We start from the raw sequence: 21,031 nt of genomic DNA, 5'->3' as shown, positions 1-21,031 counted from the left end.
CATCTTCAAAATATTTTTTTTAACTAACACTGTATGATTCTATTCCTCCCCCGCTCAACTCCATCAACAACAACAAAAAAAAATTGCATTTCTATGTTCGCACTATTATGAATGGGATGAGAGTGTTGGTAATACTGCGACACAAGCCATTATAGTACTAGCACAAATCATCTCATTATTTATGCATATATTTGTATTTTCATGGTTCTTATAAATGTGTTTTCAATTTTTCATTTGTATTTGTTCTCTCAGGGACTTCAAATCATTATATGTAAAATTACACAGTGAAATTCATCATGAAACATTGTCAATCACCTTCAATCAAAAATATTCCAATTGATTCATTAGATTGAAATGATCTTGATGAATTTAGAAGATTTTTATCCTTCTCACAGAAAACTCTAGTGGATGACACATATCCAACAGGTTTATGCATCATATTCCAGCCATGTAGTACTACAGTTTTTTAACAGATGGATGAAATTTTTCCCAATATATTTTCAAAACGACATGAAATAATGTTTGGTATAATTTTCAGTCATCCGTGGTATTCCGTCTAGAGAAAACAAACTTCAATTGTGTTTTCTGAATGAATAAATTATATACGATCAAAAATTCTGTTCAACCCTACGATAGTCGCTTCCTTTACACTGATATCGATGATCAGGAGAGCTAATGAGATAAACGTCAATTGAATGCTGAAGTTTCTGATATATTAAATTAACTAAATTAATGATTTGTTCAGGTCAGTCTTTGCCCACCTACACAGTAGGTTCGTAGACTGACCCCAATCAGAAAACAACTACTTCCTGACTAATACTACGAATTGCATTTGAATATATTCGAGAGGTGTCAGTGCAGGATTCTTCTTATAAGAAATTCCTGCGTATCAAATAAAATTAATAACATTGACCATGCATACGATATTTTCATAGGGATGTTCTTTTATCATTTTGACATTAGTTATCCATCACGACGGGTGTGTAGTAGACCTAACGTTAAAAAATGAGTGGACATTGATGTCAAAATATCTAGTTGTGAGTTGAAGGATCTTTATTTATTGAAAAAAAAATACCCGGTGCTGGCTGATTTTTACAGAGAAGCACGAAAACGACACTCTTGGCTTTTAGAATCTAAAAAGAAACAATACTATCAAAATAATATTCTCAACTCTGATGATCCGGGTAAAACTGCCTGGAAAGTAATGTCCGAAATGAACAATAAAAACAAAATAGGTCACAAAAATATCAATGTGCTCTACAATGATATAAACGTGAAAAACCCAGTTATTGTATCAGATCTGTTCAATAACTTTTTTAAAAATGTCTCGCTAGAACTTAAAGAAAAGATCACCCAGTCACATACTACAGTAAACAATACCCAAGAAATTCTTATACCTTCTTTATTTCTCAGACCGTTTTCACCTAAGGAATTATTTAATTTGCTCAGTGATAGGCTGGAAAATAAAACATCCGCAGGTCCAGATGAAATACACACTTTCGTTTTAAAAAAAGTTATGAATGTTATAATAGAACCTTTGACCTTTTTATTAAATCTTTCATTCGAAACAGGAAAACTCCCCACAACACTCAAGAAAGGGAAAGTCATTCCTATTTATAAAAAACACTGTCCCGATTACATGAAAAATTATAGACCAATAACGATTTGCAGTAGTTTCTCGAATGTTTTCGAATATGGATTTTTGGACAGGCTGATGAATTTTATCAATGAGCATAATATTTTGACAAATAGTCAACAACATTGACAATTTTCAATTTTTGGAACTAGCACACTTGCAGGCAGATTTCGGGCTACTTAGCCTCTCGTTAGTGCAAGATAGTATCATCCAGGGTAGTAATTGTTTTCTGATAAGTGTCAGTCCACGAATCTACTGTGTATGTGAAAGAAGACTCGCCTGAATGGGTTATTCATTTAGATCATTTGAATTATAGCCCGTCCTCAAGTATGCCCACTTACTATAGGTGAAATTTCAGATTGATGCTGAAATGTTCATATAAGTATGATTATATGTTTTTTCCATTACCCAGCTGTCGCACCCCTTTGGGTGGAACGGAACGGAACAACAACGGAACTTGTGCGAGCTAAGGACTAAAGAGATCTTACCTTTTAACGTATGATTCCTAACTCGAGTTGGACGATAGCAAATGATAATCAAGCGTTCAGCCAGGGGCTCGAATTATCGACTCACACATCGGCCGATTGACTGAGTGAACAAAGCACCCACGTCGAACCGCCCTGCTACCGACCGACCGAAATGAAATAATAGTGTAATATATTGACATAATTAGAATTCTTCCACTATGGATAGTGAAATTTTGTGAAGTTGAAGATAATAAAACACTGATGTCGCCTTAGACCTTTGAGATTGAAAAAATATTTCACTCAAGAATTTGTTGAAACAAAAACCTTTTGATTTATTTTCTCATAAAACATATACTTGGTGATAACGACATTTAAAAGGATCAGAACACATTGAAATACATACTTACCAACGCGATCATGGTAATTCTGAGATGGAGTCACCTGCTATTTGATCACTTTTGTATAATTGAATGGTCTTTTTAAGCTAGGAGGATAGGAATTGAGCAAAGTGGTTGTGATTATGGTAAAATGGAAATTGTTGATATTCAACGTGCTGATATCAACTTATGTATTCCTTCGGAAATTTGGTGTCAGCTCTGTTGAATGATATTATTCGTTATTAGATTCACAGATTTGAATCTTGACGTTTGTTTGAAGGTGGTTGACAATGTTTCGTGGTGCATTTCATTAGTTCGGACTTCAATTGTCTAACTGATTTGAAATTCCTGAAAGAATCTGTGAAAAATGAAAAAGATCAGCTGAAAAATAACAGTTATGTTGAGCAAAAAACTGAAATTACAATGAAATGAATTACAAGCAACAACCAAGAAATAAAAAAAAACTAAACTAATAACACGAGATGAGAATTAAAAAAAATTGTCAACAAGAAATGAAAATTAAAAATAAAAAGATTTCAAACCAAGTTACTTAGTATCCACAGTTGTCTTCGGGTGATAACTGGACTCATTTCTCCAAGATCTGACTAGTTATAAGTCACGAGTGCTTTCACCTATCCCCTGTTCCCTCTCTCCGCTTCATCGGTTTTAGCGGGTGCTGACCGTTTGGTGGGAGTTGGTCGTGTTCTGCTTGATTAGGTTTCCATATGTTACGTATCTCTACGCTAGCTTGGCTAAATGCATTGTTGGACAACATATATGCGGCTCCTTTGAATTTTCTCCTAAACCAGTGTTTCTCCTTGTGAATGATTTCAGCTTGAGCCCATTTTATGTTATGTTGATGAGTCCAAACATACTCTACTATTCCGGATTTGCTGGTGAGAGCACTCGTGACCTATAAATAGTCAGATCTCGGAAAATTAAGTCCAGTTATCACCCGAAGACGATTGTGGATACTAACAATCAAAACGTCGTGAAGTAACTTGGTTCGGAATCTTTCATTTTCATTTTTTGGTAATGATTTTTTAATTTTCATCTCGTGTTAATAGTTAATTTTTTTTAATTTTTTGGTTGTTGCTTGTATTTCATTTCATTGTAATTTCAGTTTTTTGCTTAATATAATTGTTATTTTTCAGCTTATCTTTTTCATTTTTTACAGATTCTTTCAGGAATTTTAAATCAGTTTATATCAGACAATGGAAGTCCTAACTGATGAAAAGATTTGAATTTATACTAAATGTTTCTTTCACACCAAGAAGTATATGCTCATAATTTTAATGATGACCAAGTGTTGATCAAAGCCGGAACTGATATAATACTTTGACTGAACCACATGGCCTCAATCCAAAAATTTATTTCTTGGCTATCAGCCTATTTTTTTTATATAAGTCAAATATTACAAATGTGCCATGTACTCGTTTTGATACTTCCTGTTGCCTGACAAGTGAGAACTGATGATGACGAAAGTCGAAGGCGCCTTGCAAAAATTTTATAGTTAAACAATTTCATACAAAAACCTCTTCGATTCATTCAAGACTATTATATTCATTATGTTTTTAAAAAGTGTTTCACCTCACTAATTTTCAAAATGATACATTTATTCTGTTTTGAAAAAATATTATTCCAAATAAGGATTGATACAAGTTCAATTAATGATTGATACGAACCTCAGGAGTGCTTCCCTGGACCTCCAGTCACGATTTCTTGTAAGAGTTCGTAGACATCCCGTTGTTAAAAGCAAGACAAGAAAACAAATCAGCGATTGACGATGTATGACATTGTTCTCCCATATCATTTGGATTCCATAAACAACCAAAAGTACAGATCCGATGCTAAAACGAAATAATAACATGGTTGAAATAGGATAATGAAATTTGGAAATCACATGAAGAACTTTCCACGAAAAATCACGTTCATGCTTCCTTCCATCGATAGGTACCTACTTATGCATTTTTTGATTTGAATTTACCAGAAATTTTCTAGGACATGATTTGCGTATGAATTGTGAACACATTTTTTCAATGGTAGCCATTTTTCAATTTTCAGTCTAAGAAGATCTATCGATTTTATTGATTTTAGTTGAAGATGGGCATGCAGCTGTTCAAATATCGTATTATTCTTCGGAAATCATTACTGATGAAATAAAAAATATATAAATATATTTTCATACATGTTAGTCATCGTGAGTACAGAATACAAGGAATTTTATTGGGTACGTAAGTTTCGAAAAAATATTTCTGACTATAACTTGGAATATTAACACCAGTTCAACAAATGTCAATAATTTAAAATTCATGGTAGATATCCCACTGCAGGCAAAACAAATTCTAGGAGCCCCAGAAAAAACAGATTATTCATGTAACATTATTGATTAATTCAGTCTTGTAACTACTGTTGAAAAAATGCATTTTAGATTAGTTCAATGTACCAGTTCGATTGAAGAAGCAACTGTCTAGCAAACGTCTCTTCAGTAAAGTAATAAGTGTGGAAATTATTTCATAATCATGTATAGTGAAAACAATATCACCAGCAAGAAAAATAATTGTTGAGACTGAATGCACTCTGAAAATTAAAAAAAAAAACGGAACTCGAAAGCTAGAATGAAAACCTGGAAAGCTATCAATAATTTTGCAGAGAAAAATATTTTTCAGAGCTCACAACACGACTAATATTTATATTACAATAGTGAAGTTTGAATTATAATCTACGTTGATGATAAGTCAATATTTGGTTAAAAAAACTGATGCAGAAGTTACAACTGCACTCTTGAAAAAATATTCTGTAATCGAGTACACGGAAAAATTTAATGTTTTTGAGCATGGACAATATATAAGTATTGACCTCGATCAAAATTATTGCATAAAAGAGTTGCCCAGTAAATTCAGAATATAAGAGTGTAATAAAAAAAACCTACATTTGAAAAGAGAATTTCAACATAATGAAGAAAACAATATTTAAAAAAATGTGTATTATTCACAACTCATTGGACGTCTTCAATACACAGACATGGAATATGTGTTTATATTCAATCAGGCAAGAAAATATTGAGGTATTTGCAAGAAACTGGAGAGAAGGAACTTGAAATGAAATGAAAATTCAAATGATGATATTGATACATTTCAAGTCTCAGACACATTGGAAAACATATTGACATGACAGTGGATGTATGATTCTTCATGAAAAGAATCGAGTATTTTGGTTTCCAAGGAAACGAGACGAAGCTATGAGGCATCTGTATATTGAACATAATTTTATATAGAAATAAAAACAACAATAAAAATTAATTGGCGCTCCGGGGCGACTTCATTGATACCAGTGGCGCATTTGCTTTTTCAGCTGCAGGAAAACCCGGAGAAATCTGCAGCACCACATCGTTTGGAGATTTTAATCTGCCAATGTTCCCTTTCCCATGAAATAAAATGTAGGGTGTCTCCAGAGGCTCCAATAGATTCGATACATCGTCAGAACACTTCGTGACATGACTATCGTCAAACTTAAACCAGTCCGTTTCGTCTTTGACCAAGACGTGATGATGACCAAATTCAACGCCAGAACCACAGTGAACAATGACTGCATGCATATTATATCAGTGGTCAGCTAGATTGAAATGTTCATCTATTTCGAACCTTCGAAAGAGTTTCTTGCTTCCGTCAGAGGTTGGGTCTTGTTTGAAATTCATCAGTGTTATAATTAGATTGACTGGTGCCTCAGCTATACTTTTTTCCTCATAACAGTCAGTTAATTTGGCGCATTTTTGGCAATACAGTCGATCATCACCTGTTGAAAATTTCATTTTCAAATGATTTAACAATAATCTTTTCACAGACTGGTTATTAGTCATATAAAGATAAACATCTTTATCAGAAGCAGAATATAAGGACGAGGCATCTTCAAGTACGAGGCTCAACGAATCCCGAAAAAATATCGTCAGATATCAATATTTGTCATGATACAGTTCTAATAATGATAATGAAACCTAAACTTTTTTTCTCGAAAAGTAATCAAATTTCAAAAAATTCTAACCCTTAGACTTGTCACCTTCACTTGAAAGACTTTGTTTCAAAAAATCAGTTAACTATAAGATACGTATCAACTGATCAAGATTTGGCATAAACGACTATATTGATGATATCGTTACGTGAAGATATTTTCGACGGACATTTCATGGATTTTCGAACATTCTACTCGAATCTCATGTACATTTTTGGATATAGTGAAGAAGAATATAAAAAGTTGAGTCAGTCTTTGACAGTATGGAAAAAATGGTTAACATATTCAAGATATAGACGAATATTTATGTTTATCCTTCACGACGAAATAGTATAGTGCATGTGAAGTGAATTAGGCCGTCTATGAATGCTAATTCTTGGCACTTACTGGTTTATTTCATTCACAACATACGGACAAACGATATCACTATGGAATAGTTTGTGGAAAAACGAAATAAGGGTGAGTACCATCGTAACAAACAAAGAAAATACACGCATATTGTTGTTTCCTTGATAACTATCAAACTCGGAAATGCCCAATAAATCCTACTTTTAGTCGGGATGAACTTTTAATGACTTTTCCTTTGACAAATTATCAGTAACTATCTAAAACATTTTATTTTTTTATCTACAGGGTCATATTTTCGATAAATAAAAGGAAACTAATAAAAGGATGAACAAATCAATATCACATTCTCCCCCCGCTGGAGGAATTACTTTTCCTCTAGCTCCAATCTGCAAATTTTCGTGACTGGGCGCCTACATTCCGAAGTTGAGGTTTTTACGTCGACGACTCGAATTCTGCCATCAACTCCTGGATGAACAGCCGTTATTTTACCTAATTTCCACTTATAGCGTGGTGCTTGATCGTCGACCAGGATGTCCATGTCATTGAGTGCTATGGGTTTGCAGTCATTAGTCTATTTACTTCGCTTCGACAAGGTTGGCAGATATTCTCTTGTCCAGCGAGTCCAAAACGAATTAATAAGCATTCGAGAAATTTTCCATTCTCTTCTCAGAGTATTCGCATCTGGATTGATTGGTACCAAATCACCTTCTCCGTTGGAAGAGCCAATCAAAAAATGATTCGGAGTGAGTGCTTCTGCGTCAGCTGATTCCATCGAAACTTTTGTCAATGGTCGGGAATTAACTATTTTTTCCGCTTCCACAAAAAGAGGTTTGTAAAGTTTCTTCTTTCAGGGATGAGTCGTAGAGAGTACTTTGCCGATGACACTTTTCACTGAACCTATTAACCTCTCCCATATTCCTCCCATGTGAGGAGCAGACGGTGGAATGAATTGGAAGCTAATACCTCTTGACGACAAAGAATCAATAATCGCTGTTCGATCTATTTCTTCCATGGCATGGCGAATTTCGTGTGCAGCACCTCTCAGATTTGTTCCATTGTCGCAAAATATGACCTGAGGTTATCCTCTTCTAGCTGACATTTTTAGTATGGCTTGAATCGTGGAATGGCTACTCAGATTATGTGCAATTTCTAGATGGATAGCTCTAACTGCCAAGCATGTGAATAGCACACCCCATCTTTTTTCGCATCTCCTACCAATCTTTACCATAATTGGGCCAAAATAGTCCATTCCAGTGTTAATAAAAGCTCTAACACCTCTCTTTTATCGTGCTTCAGGTAGTTGACCCATTAGAGGTGGTGAAGGTTTGCTTTTCTCAATCCTACATTTAAAACAGCTTGAGAATGCTGATTTCACTGCAGCTCGACAGTTTATCACCCAGTATTTCTGTCTGATTTCATTTATGACTAATTCTACTCCTCTATGATGAAATTTTTCGTGATAATTTTGTATCAACAATTTGGTGAATTCATGTTTTGGACTCAGAATGATGGGTTGTCGTGTGCTCTCCGCCATAAATTCTGTAAAATTCGTTCGTCCACTCAGTACCACAATTCCATCTTTCATTTCTGGGAATGAACAGGCTAGTTTGTTTTGACCACACAGAGATTTCCCAGTTTTGAGTTTTTGTATTTCTTCTGGAAAACACTCCTGTTGAACATGTTTCAGCCATATCTTCTCAGCTTTCAGTATTTCCTCTACTGTTAGGTTTGGAGGAAATTTGTCTTTGTTCCTTAAAATTTCAAAAAATCTCAAACACCATCCGGTAGTCCTGATCAGTCTATTCCACTTCGAAAATCGTCGTATGTCTGTGAGGCATTCTTCATAATTTTGGAAAATGACAAAACATGTTTTAATTTTCTGATTTCTCAGCTCTACGTCATTTTCGATTGGCCATGATTCTTCTGAATTTTTGAGAAAATAAGGACCAGAAAACCATTCATTTGAAATTACTCCGTTGATTTTTTTCCTGCATGTAGCTTCATCCGCGATATTATCACACCGATTCGATGTGATACAAACGGTTTGTAGTTTCTTCTGTCTCCTCGTATCCAATTCAAGACACATGATGAGTCGGAGCAATAAAACATTTCATCTATGGGGAACTCGAGTTCATTCCTTATCACTTGAGCCAGCCGACTGGCCATTACTGCCGCCTGGAGTTCAAGCCTAGGGATGGAAAGAGGTTTCAGAGGAGAAACTCTCGTTTTCGCTGAGATAAGACAAACATCAGTTCTGTTTTCTCCAATGACGCGAAGAAAGCTAACTGATGAGAATGCTTTCTCACTACTATCACAAAATGTGTGAATTTCGATTCGTAATGCTGATGGAATCAATAGACTATAGCATCTTGGAATTTTGATCAGTACAATTTTCTCCATGTCACTCAACCAATCTTTCCAAGCAATGAGAAGTTCTTCAGGTAACAAATCATCCCAATCGATTCCTACTCGCCAAATATCTTGCATAAGTATTTTACCTCTCACCGTGAGAGTAGAGATCAAACCTAGCGGGTCGTATACCGACATCAAAGCTTGCAAAACCTTCCTCTTTGTAGGTTGTTCCGCCAGTAAGTTTTCTGAAGTCAGTCTGAAGGAAAACTCGTCGTTTCTGGGATCCCTCCATAAGCCTAATATTCGATGTAAGGAAGTGTCATCGATATTTTTTGTAGCCGCCAGTAACATATCATCAGGTAGCTTATCTCGAATCAGTTGGGAGTTTGTCATCCAGTTGACTACTTCAAATCCCGCAACTTTCTGGACTTTGTATACTTCTATTATCGTTTCTAGCGCTTCTTCTTCAGTGACTTTGAATCCAAATAGTCATCTACATAGAATTTTTTGATAATAGCTGTTCGGATGTCTGGATTCGTAGAAAATTCTTCAGCATTCGAGTTTTTTTACGAATTGAGCACATACGGGCGAACAAGTTGCTCCAAAAGTCATGACCAACATTTCATAAATATCAGGAGGTCTGTCGCTTTCCTATTTTCGCCAAAGGAATCGTTGAGCACATCTATCTCGTTTTTGTATTCCTACTCTATGGAACATCTCTCGAATATCTCCACAAAAACCGAATCGCCTTTGTCGAAATTTCCATAAAATTGCAACCAATAACTGCAACAAATCTGGACCAGAGAGTAGAGCATCATTCAAGCTCATACCTCTTGATTTAGCTGCGGCATCAAAGACTAGCCCGATTTTATTCGGTTTGTTGGGATTTTCTACAGCGAAATGAGGGAGATACCAAAGATGAGGATTGTCAATTTTCTCTTCCTCTAAGGTCGACTTCTTTATATATCCTTTCTCTTCATATTCCATAATTTTCTTGCAATATTCCTTTCCAAATTTTTCGTTCAGACGACATTTTCTTTCGACACATTTTAGTCTTTGAAGTGCCATGAATTTACTTTCAGGTAGCTATATGTTATCGGTTTTCCACAATAAACCGATTTCGTAGTTTTCTCCGGTATACTTTAAGGTGTTTCTCATCAGCTATAATGCTCGTGAACTTTCACAAGATGGTTGGTCGGCTGCGATCAAAGAACCAAATGTTTCGGCCAGATAAGATTTCTCTACTATCTTCTGCAGTTCTTCATCAGTCGTCTCTTTTTCACAAATGTGTAAAGTATGGGCGTTGAAAGAGTTTTCCCCGCTATTTGGACTTGGTCCGTGTACAGCCCAACCTAACTTACATTTACTGGCTACAGGAAGATTTTCTGGGCCGGTTCTTATCTGTCTCGCAAGTATCAGATGTATGTTATCTTATCCAATGAGCAGTGAAGGTTTTTCGTGATCGATATCTTTTATTGGAACACCTTTTAGATGTGAAAACTATTTCCAATCGGATATGTTGATGTGTTGTTCTGGTAACGACAGTTCGGATTCTTTTCATAGTAAACATTCTGCTGTCGTCATCAATTTTGGAAACAGTCACATCTAAACGAACGGAATTTTCTTCAACCATGACATTTTCGTTTGTCCATTGTAGACAAAGTGATTCCTTCGTTCCAGTTAGCCCAAGTGTCTCTGCTACTTCTGCATCTAATAATGTCACCGTAGACGCTTCATCACAAAGAGCAAGAATAGGGACAACACCTCGTGGACCATATAATTTTATACGAATCACTCTCAGAAGAATCGTAGTGAAAGGTTTATTGACAGAGCATACTCTTTCTCGATTATCATCATTAGTATCTCTTCCTATCGCTGCCTGATTGCTATTGACTTCTAATTCTTTGTGTAATAGAGGATGATGATGAAGTTTACAGCCGTTTGTTTCACAAATCTTCCTCTTTTTACATTTGAATTTTTGATGATTCTTTTGAAGGCAACTGAAACATAGTTTTTTTTTCCGGTTACCGTTTCCCATCTCTTATTCAGGTCTTCATGATTCATCTGCGGACAAATGCTTTCTTGATGTATTTTGTCACAGTAACTACATGTCTTGTGAGTGTTTTGGGTGTGAATATTGCATACTCTTTCATTTCTCTTCATTTGATTTGCGAATTTCTGTGAGAATGATTCATTGCATGGAGTACTAACATTACACGCAAAGCTTGCTTTCTCGTTCAACCACAAAGAAAAATCTTCCAAATTGATATCACCCTTTTTCATTTCCAACTTTTCACCCCAGGATAATTTCATTGAATCCGGAATTTTCGTCAGTAATTCACGAATAAATTGAGGATTTTCGAGATAAAGTTTACTTCCTAGACTCTTCATGATCGAAACCATGTTGCTCACCTCTGCAGAATAATGAATCAGCTTTTCAAAATTATTTTCTATTATGGAAGGAAGAATGCTGATTCTGTTCATCAAAATATCTATGATGTATTCAGGTCTTCCGAATCGTTTCTCTAAAGTTTCAATCACAAGATCTACGTTATCGGCAATTAACATCATTCCTGCAACTGTTGTCTTTGCTTCCCCTTTTAGAAATCTCTGCAGCTTCAGCATTATCTCTTCATTGCTGTAGTCACAAAACTTGCGAAGATTCTTGAAAGACTTATGAAAAAGGGGCCAATCTTGGGGACTGCCATCAAACTGTGGAAAATCCTTCTCTTACATTTTCTTGTGATGTGATATTTCTCGGTTTCTCTTCGGGAAATTGCCCTTCGACCTTGGGTATGTCATCATTGGGTTTCTCAGTTAATACAGGAATACGTGACAGATTTTCTTGTCTATCATAATGAAATTGTTTCTACCCATTGAGACACTCTGTTTCTTTGTTCTTGTTCTTCAACTAATTCTCTCCTGATATTTTCGCTTCTTGCTTCTGATTGAACGTAACTGCTGCCTTCTTTTTGGGCATCTATCTAGGCTTCATGCAATTCTTCTTCGAGTTGAAGAAGGTGTAAACTATCAGCTATTTCCTTCTTCTTCAACTCTCTACGGTTCTTTTCTTCTAGTTGTTGTTCTTCCAGTTCTAGCTCTCTGGAGCTATTTTTAGAGCTATTCTTTTCTTTTTCAAATCCAAACTACTTCGTCGAGATAATCCGGTATCCCTTGAGGCTCTCGAATGAATAGACTGCTTTGAGTGAACCTCGAGTATCAAGGAAGTTGACTCGCCGGATTTATCTTCGACGACTTTTTCAGGTAGTTTGTCTAGACTGGATTCTGGTTTCTCACGACTTCCAAATCCGTTTGGCCATACGTAGTCCGATGACAGACTTTGATGCAGACCTGCACCTTCTCGCTTGGACGTACGTTTCTCCATATCGTGATCACGTCGGGGTTACCAAATGTTGTTTTCTTGATAACTATCAAACTCGGAAATGCCCAATAAATCCTACTTTTAGTCGGGATGAACTTTTAATGACTTTTCTTTTGACAAATTATCAGTACCTATCTGAAACATTTTGTTTTTTTATCTACAGGGTCGTATTTTCAATAAATGAAAGCAAACTAATAAAAGGATGAACAAATCAATATAACACATATATTTTCGTTTAAGGAATATCGATTATTTCAGAAAGCTTGTTCGGACACACTCTATGTGTGACATTGATAAAGACGATTTCGTATGAGTAATCCACGTTTCACATTCGAGTGCAAAAATCGAAAATATAAAAGTTTAATAGTTTTCGTATCCTCAAAATGACAAGAATTTCTTGTAGTACTGATAATAGTTGATTATGCGTTATTGAAAGAGATTGAAAAAATTGTTTCAGAATATAAGCGACTTTTCAAGTGTGGATTGGATTGCATGCATCAAATTGGTGTGCAGAAATCAAAGCTATAGAGTCTAAAATATGCAGAAATCTGAAGAAAATTTCAATTCAATAATTATAATATCAGTAATCATTTCGACTGAAAGAAAAATATGTTATTCGAAGGAATCCATCAACTTTTATCAACTGCCTAAATTTTCACAGACCTCATGATATATCGAGTAATACTCCTATATCATGAGAAAGTTATTAGCGATGATTGATACTATACGAAATTCAAAGAAAGATTTTCGTCGTCTTGTACAGCCTCAAAAATTATCCGTATGGCAGTCGAAACATATATTTTAACTCACCTAGGAATATAAAGAACTCTTTCAGCTACTACGAATCCAACGGTGACAAGAAGATTTGTAGCTGGTAAAAATGGTAAAATCAAAATCAAGAGGCCAAGCACAATGGGAGGGTGTTTCTGGTACTGAAAAAAAATATCTATAATAAATGAGAGCTTTATCCTGAGGGACTGTCCTTGATATGGAAAAACTGTCAAATGCTAGTTTTATGTTGTTTTTTTGAAATTATTATTTGTCACATTTAGAAAATGACTGTCCATAATCAAATTTCACAGTCCAGTCGGTAGACTCCAATATGAGCAAAACTCAAGAGTGATTTATATGGGCGTTTCTTGGAGAAATGACATTTTTGAAAAATAATAATAATATTCAAGTTCGACCAAGGGTCATTGTTGTGAAAAATGTTTTCTTTGATTCCATCTTCAATTTCTAATGATCAACTGAATTTCAGATTACTATCATTTTGTCAAAGATTAAATTTAATAGTTTTGATGGTTTGTTGAACTACATGGAAATAGTTTCAACCGGAGCTCCTATTATTGTGGATGTGTGAAAATCGACATATCGTGTATGCACTGAACTCATGTTCAGGACAGGACTCCTATATTATAGGAGTAACTTTTGTGTCACTAGCTTCGGTTTCACATAGAGGTATTCAATTCAAATTTACATCAGCTGAAAGTGAGAGAGTGATTTTCGTGAAACTGACAAAGGAGAATGATATTGATATTCTGTGGGTTTTTGACATTTTGATGATTTAGGAGATGAAAGTAAACTTGACGCATGCATTAACATCTTCTTTTCCTCAAATCATTTCAGTACTCCTGAAATCAATCAAACAAATTCATAGGTCTTGAAATCTTGTTGATAGTTGATAAGTGTTTTATATATTACAAATTCAGATATTTTCACTACTGACTCGGAAGAGTTCCTCGATATAATAGCATCAGCATGATCTTCATGCATATCAAAGCTTTCGAAAATGAATCCTTGTTCAGATCTTTCTCAAAACGAGTAGAAGTCAGTAATCGTACCAAACCAAACAGTGACCATAACGAACGTATAACACGATATTGCGGATTTGCAATATGAACATGAATTAAACCACGCAATTATTGTCACTGAAGAATAAAATCGTAGTTGATGAATCATATTGAATCAACCGAATATAAAAAAATTAAAAATACTCACCAGAAAATCGAGTAAACCTCTAATAGCCAGTGAACAAATCATTGCAAAAAATGAAATTGTGAGGAAATTTCTTGAATCATGTGCTGAATAGACCAAAGGTATTGATCCCATTTGCCAATCATGGGATAACGTCGATGGACAAAGAATGAGCCACCAATTGAAAGCACTCAAATAACAAAATGTCAAAAATCTGAAAAAAGAAATGTTATTGATATTTTATCCTATACCCATTCAATATTTTACGTGAAGAATTCAGGAAAAAATAATTAGATTTCACTTCAAATTTACAGAATTTTTCTGCGCGTAGAATAGTGTTCAATTAATATTTTGGTATTTTGGAATCCCTTTTTTATTTTTTCAATTTTTTCACTGATTTTTCAGAATTATTTATTTCGACTCATAACATTTCAAAAGTTCGTAGTGAATTTCTGATTCATTGAAATATCAAATTGAAATGGAATATTATTTTTCTTTTTCTCATGAAATAATAAAATGACTGGTGATGTTTGGTGAACGAGTATTATTATCTGAGACTGGGGTAGAAATTATCAACTTTTCAGGTGGAATAAAGAAGGAATATTCAAATTGTAATTTATTAAAAGTTTCAAAAAAAAATTGCGTTGAAGACAAGAACTTTACGGGGCATGTACCTTCCACACAAACGATGTTCTATTTCTGAATCATCAAAAATAACTGTTTCCAAAAAATGTTTTTCTCAGTGTTTCCGTTGAATCAAAATATAAGTCAATTTATTCAAAATCTTGAATTGAGACATATTGTAATTAATACTGAACCATATTGCCACGTTCAGATCTATGTCAAAAGATATACTTTCAGACCAGAATTGTAAAAAGTATTCTCCAAATGCCAACCACCTCTTAGAAATTGTAGATTGTAGGTTTAATGCGTTTACATAATAAGATTTTATTTCAAATGAGAAAATAAGCATTTACTATCTAAATCAATTGATCGAGGTGGTCAAAAGTGGTTACGATGATTTGAATTTGAAACATTGGTTTGAATTTTCAATTCTTGCGAAACTATTCGAAGAAAACAGTAATATGTAACGGAATTATGTGAAAACATGATCTTGAAAGAAACTGCATTACCTCACGAGAACCGATGGATGGAATGCTGCAGGATTATCTTGCTGAGAGAATTTGGGAAGTGAACCTTGCAGAATAGCCAATCGCAGAGCTAATAATATTCCAAGCTGTAATGGTGAAATATATTTAAATGTAAATGTGAGTGGAAAATATGATGTTTTGAAATTTTTAGGCATACAACTATGAGAAGATTTTCAGTTCAGATCATCCAAAGTGGAATATACGAAATACGAAATGATAATATGAGTTTGCCTTCGGTTAACTTCAATAAAACCTTCGTTTCAACATACATCCAATATAAAATTTGGTCTTTCGAGATTTTTAATCATTATTTGTTAAGAATGATGAAAATGGAGTATTCAAAAAGTTATAAAATGAGTCTGATCTGTAACGAATAGTTACAAAACTCCACATTTTCGAAACTGAAATAGGTCAGGATCCTGATATTCGACCAGAAGGATAGTTCATATGAAAATTATATCACCGAGTGTAGGAATCAACGAATTTTTGGAATAGGAATATTAACATTTTCAGGGATATATTGAGCATTATTCATAGATGTTTGAGGGTTATATCTTCACGGAAATCGGTCTTCGAAAAGTGTAAAATAATTTATTTTTCAGTTTTCGGAATGAGTAATACCAAAAGTATTTTTGAATGCATACACTATAAAACAGTATTTATTCATCGTTCATACTGATGAAATGATGAAAAAAGGGCTAGGCCAACAAAACAGAATTTTACAGTGATTATTTTCTTCAAACTACTAACGGCTATGGAATTAAGATCTTGGTGTTAACTCAAATAAATATAATTATCGAATAAAACTTAACAATACAATGGACATACTTGTATACAAGAAACCAAAATGAAAAATAATGGCCACACTTCACTGATTCGCATAACCATACGAAAATATGACTATAACTCTCAATTCTAATTTTACTTTGAATACCGATAATCAATATATGATCTTTAGAAATTTCAATATCTTGTAACAAATTGAAGAATTAAATGTCTTAAACAAATGTATTTCCAACAATATTTCACTAATCACAAACTAATTTATTTACAATACTTAACAACTGACGCTTAATTTATTTCCACTATTTAAATTTCTTGTTTAGCCGCTCGATTCACTTTCTAAACTGCCCTGTTGGGTAGGGAAGCCCTGCTTATATAATGTAACGGTCCTTTCTAGTATTCTGTAGTCGGTTCGATACTCGACTAGAGTTTTACCGGCGGTTGCATTCTTTCGCGGTTATGTCATGTGTTTCTTACATGATTCGGCCGGCGTACTGGTTAGGGCGTCTTTAGAACCGTTACATTGCCCCCTTCTTAAAGACGTTCCGCCCTGAAATGTCATCCACGGGGTGTGTCGATACCTGCAGGACTCCCCATATCTGGACAGTCAAGTTCGATGGAAGTAACACTCCACAGTCTTCATTCTCGGTCGTGAAAGATGGTTAACGCACACCAAAATCTTGATGCCGCTGGATCTGATCATTGTTTCCAAAATGCTTCTCACAATTCTCTAATCCAGCCTGGTAAGCCCAGAGGCTAATTTCGGGATTACCAAGTCCAAAAGATTCTGGTCGAGCATCGTGTCCCTCAGTCTGATAAGACTACTCCAGACATCTTCATAGGACGGTTTGTCTCGAGAATGTCTTTGATTATTTTTTTTTCATCCGATAACTAAACCAAAATATGGGTATTTCTCCTGGTCGTCCTTGATCTTATTGTCCTCCCAGTTGTCGTCTATAGCTGTAGTTCTACGAATAGCTGCTTCCTTCTCTTCTGCTCGTCGGCAAAGTGAGCAGTCATCGGGGCATGGTCTCCGTGACAGGGCATCTGCGTTTATATGGATACTCGCAGCTCGATGTTCTATTTAGGAGTGAAATTCTTGAAATCTCTCGATCCAGCGCGCTACTTGGCCCTCGGGACTTTTGAACTGCAGAAGCCATTTTGGAGCTGCATGGTCCGCTCTCAACAGAAATCTTCTTCCATACACGTACTGCACATATCTGTGAAAGTAGGTTCACAAATCAAAGAAGCTGCAAAGCTGATGTATATATTTTGGAATGGGCCAATCCTCAACTGCTTCGATCTTTTGTTTATCTCCTTTCCCTAGAGACAACGTGGCCAAAGGTAGCTGACTTCTTTCTGAAACAGATGTCATTTCTTGAGACTGTGTTTCAATCCAGGACTTCTCAGACGCATGAAAACCTCCTCTAGATTCCTCAAATGATCGTGAAAAAATTTCCGTCTCCTTCAATATCTCCAAGGTTGCTGGAGCATTACAAATCCGAATGCATAATCGCGAACTGCCACAATTCTGAGCCGATGGTGGAAGCTGTCTTTTCTCGATCTTCTGGGGCCAATTCAACTTGCCAATATCCACTCTGCTAGTGTGTCCTGACCGGCACAATTTCATCAACACGCAACAGGGTCATCCCCAATGCGATTCCTTGTCAAATTTCCTCATCGTGTATTTTGAGCTCGAACATAACCATCATTCCACTGCTCACACTTCCATCCATGCGAGCCTCCAGGATAGTTTCAGCCCTCTCAGGTACTTACACGTCTTCAGTCAAAACATGAAAGAACTTCAAAAAGTAATGAAATATTTTGTAATCGACCATGATCATCTTTTCGCTTCTTCCATGAAGCACCAGTTCTTCTCCGCCAATACGTAGGATGCCGTCTTTGAAATTCAGCTAGAACTTTCTGGAATTCATTATGTCCATTCCAATTACACATCATCCTCGATGTCCGCCACCAATGCTCGATGGTTCAATTTAGTGCTACCCAACATCAATTCAATTGGTAGTTCTCCAAGTACAGCGGCTGATTCCCCTGTTTCGGTGCGTAGCTTCCAAGTTGACGATTCAATTCTTGCCGGCGTTTTGGCAAGGTTCGTTGTTGATGAGGTCGTCTACGAAAACATATTTGTATTGTCGTTGGAGAATGGCAACATATGCGTTTCTTACGGGGGCTTGCTGGGTACAGGCCGACGATTGCCCCTTCTCATCGACCCCTTCTAGTTTTGCTGATTTGGTGTTGATTCCTTGAATGCTGGGCATTTGCTACGCACATGCCCAATTTTCCCACAGTTCCAGCATCTTAATTTTTTTCTCTCAGGCAACACTTTTTTATTACCTTTCTAATGTTGGCCTCAATATCAGCAAGCATCTATCCATCTTCCTCGATAGTTCGAAATTTGCCCTGGCTCTTGCAGGATTGTTCTAGCAGCCTCAAACTCCAGGGCGTTTGCCAGTGCATCCACGACACGTTCGGGATGAGCTAGTGTCAAGGCCTGCCTCGTTGCTTTGTCGAGAAGTACGTCCAAGAATGCCTATACTGCTAACCCCTTCATTACATTTTCCGGTATGCAGGATATGTCAGACGAACCAATCGAGCAATGTCGACTCCAAATTCCAGTAGAGATTCTCCTGAATTTTGGCAGCGTTTCTTTAGCTGTGAATGGTGAACATAGTCTAGGCCTTCCCATACCGTAGCTCAAGATGCTTCACAAGTTGATCATAGTTTTCCTGTTCTTGATCCGTGAGGGTTCGCAAAATACCAGTGTTGATGCTACCGCCTTTTCTCCTGCATTCCATCCATTCGCTCTGACCGCAGCTTCGAATTGACGGCGGTATTTTGCCCAAGGAGTTTTTCCGTCGAACTGGGGCGGCTTCATGGAGAGCTTTTCTGGTTCAGAACTGACTTTGACATATTTCATTACTTTTTGAAGTTCTTCCATGTTGAAAATCAGTTCCGGGATTGAGTTTTCGGTAACAGTTTCTGTGGTATGGGCAGAATTAACGATTTGGTTTTGCAACTTGCTAAATGTTTTCTTCATCTTGCTTATTTCTGCCTGAATTCTGCCTTTGATTTCCTCTACTTCCGTGTTCATTTTCTTTCTGATTTTATATATCTCTGTCTCGATGGTTCCTATCCTTTCTTCCAGTTGACTCGCCACACCACAAAGTTTTTTAAGCCTTCTGCATTTTCTAGACGTTCTTCCTTCAAGCTATTCCAATTCTCTCGAAATTTATTCTCAGAATTTTTCTAATTTTCCAGAAGCCTCCTTTCAAGGCTTACCGAATTTTGTTGAAGTTCATCGAGTTTGCTCATTATTGAACCCAAATCACCCCCAGAAACTTCGAATGAATATGTTTCGGGATCTTCTCCTGATTTAGTCAAGTTATCCCACAGTCTCTTCTGGAGTACTGACACAACAATCTAGCTCCCTATTCTCCAATTCTTGCTTCAGTGAGGCGACTTTCAAGTCCGTTAGGCGCACTTCTCATGAAAATATTTTGTTTCTTATTGTCTATTTTTTACAAAACTATATATATCCATTTATTTTAATCGAATCCGAAAACACTTATTTACTGTCACAAGTCTATTTTTCGCGAGAAAGGTCTATCAGTTCATATGTCCGTGGTCCGGTACTGTATACTTCGCGAAACACAACGAATCACCAATCTCTTTGCGCGAACAAAAAATCTTTCAGTCAATTTCTCCGCGATACAAAGGTTGTCCACCGAGCGCTGACAGAGTAACTTTACAAATCCACTTCTGATCACCACTTGTAACAAATTAAAGAATTAACTGTCTTAAACAAATTAATATCCAACAATATTTCACTAATCACAAACTAATTTATTCACAACACTCAACAGCTAACGCCTGAATTATTTCCACTATTTGAATTTGTTTTCTAGCCGCTCGACTCACTTTCTGAACTGCCCTCTCTGGTCGGGAAGCCGTGCTTAACTAATTCAACGGTCCTTTCTAGAAATCTGTAATCGGTTCGGTACTTGACTAGAGTTTTACCGGCGGTTGCATTCTTTCGCAGTGATGTCATGTGTTTGTTAAATGATTCGGCAGGCGTACTGGTCAGGGGCGGCTTCAGATTTGTTATAATCTCAATAGCAACTCATTAGTATGAGACATCATTAATTTGTATTGAAACATCATTCTGAGTAGTATCAATTCCATTGAAATAAAAAAGAAACTGACGTTCAGGTAATGCAACTAAATGTGTCAAGTGAGTGTGATAATTCATATGATTGAAAAATACCAGTTTAGTCTTTTATGTACTCTGTTATCATATTAGAATATTGTGTCTGTAATAACACCACTTTCGAATAAATGTTATCGTTGAAATTTTCTGTTGTACAGTGCATTCAGTTGAGAATATTCCAGGAACTATTGTTTACGAATACTACTCGACCTGAAAGTTTTGTCAGAATAATGTGAAATTGTTCAAACTTACTGTTTTATTATACGAACTCATTCGTATAATATAACAATTTCACTTCCAATAGAAACGATATTCTGGATTTCAA

At 35.9% G+C, this 21,031-nt stretch overlaps 1 protein-coding gene across 1 annotated transcript in view; it reads right to left on the bottom strand.

Moving 5' to 3' along the window:
- LOC111513625 (protein O-mannosyl-transferase TMTC1) overlaps window positions 1-21,031 on the bottom strand; it is a gene marked incomplete at its 5' end in the record, with an annotated part of 256,726 nt that overhangs the window by 67,984 nt on the left and 167,711 nt on the right. The window contains 4 exons of the mRNA XM_074178141.1: window positions 4,166-4,330; window positions 13,381-13,502; window positions 14,569-14,758; window positions 15,678-15,781. Coding sequence (XP_074034242.1) covers window positions 4,166-4,330; window positions 13,381-13,502; window positions 14,569-14,758; window positions 15,678-15,781 — 581 coding nt within the window. The remainder of the gene's footprint in view (window positions 1-4,165; window positions 4,331-13,380; window positions 13,503-14,568; window positions 14,759-15,677; window positions 15,782-21,031) is intronic.

Source organism: Leptinotarsa decemlineata, unplaced genomic scaffold (genome assembly GCF_025532065.1).
Source record: "Leptinotarsa decemlineata unplaced genomic scaffold, Ldec_3_MD MMD2_tig00003557_RagTag_RagTag, whole genome shotgun sequence".
Lineage (NCBI taxonomy): Eukaryota > Metazoa > Arthropoda > Insecta > Coleoptera > Chrysomelidae > Leptinotarsa > Leptinotarsa decemlineata.
The sequence above is the reverse complement of the archived record's forward strand: the minus strand, read 5'-3'. Positions and strand labels throughout refer to the sequence as shown.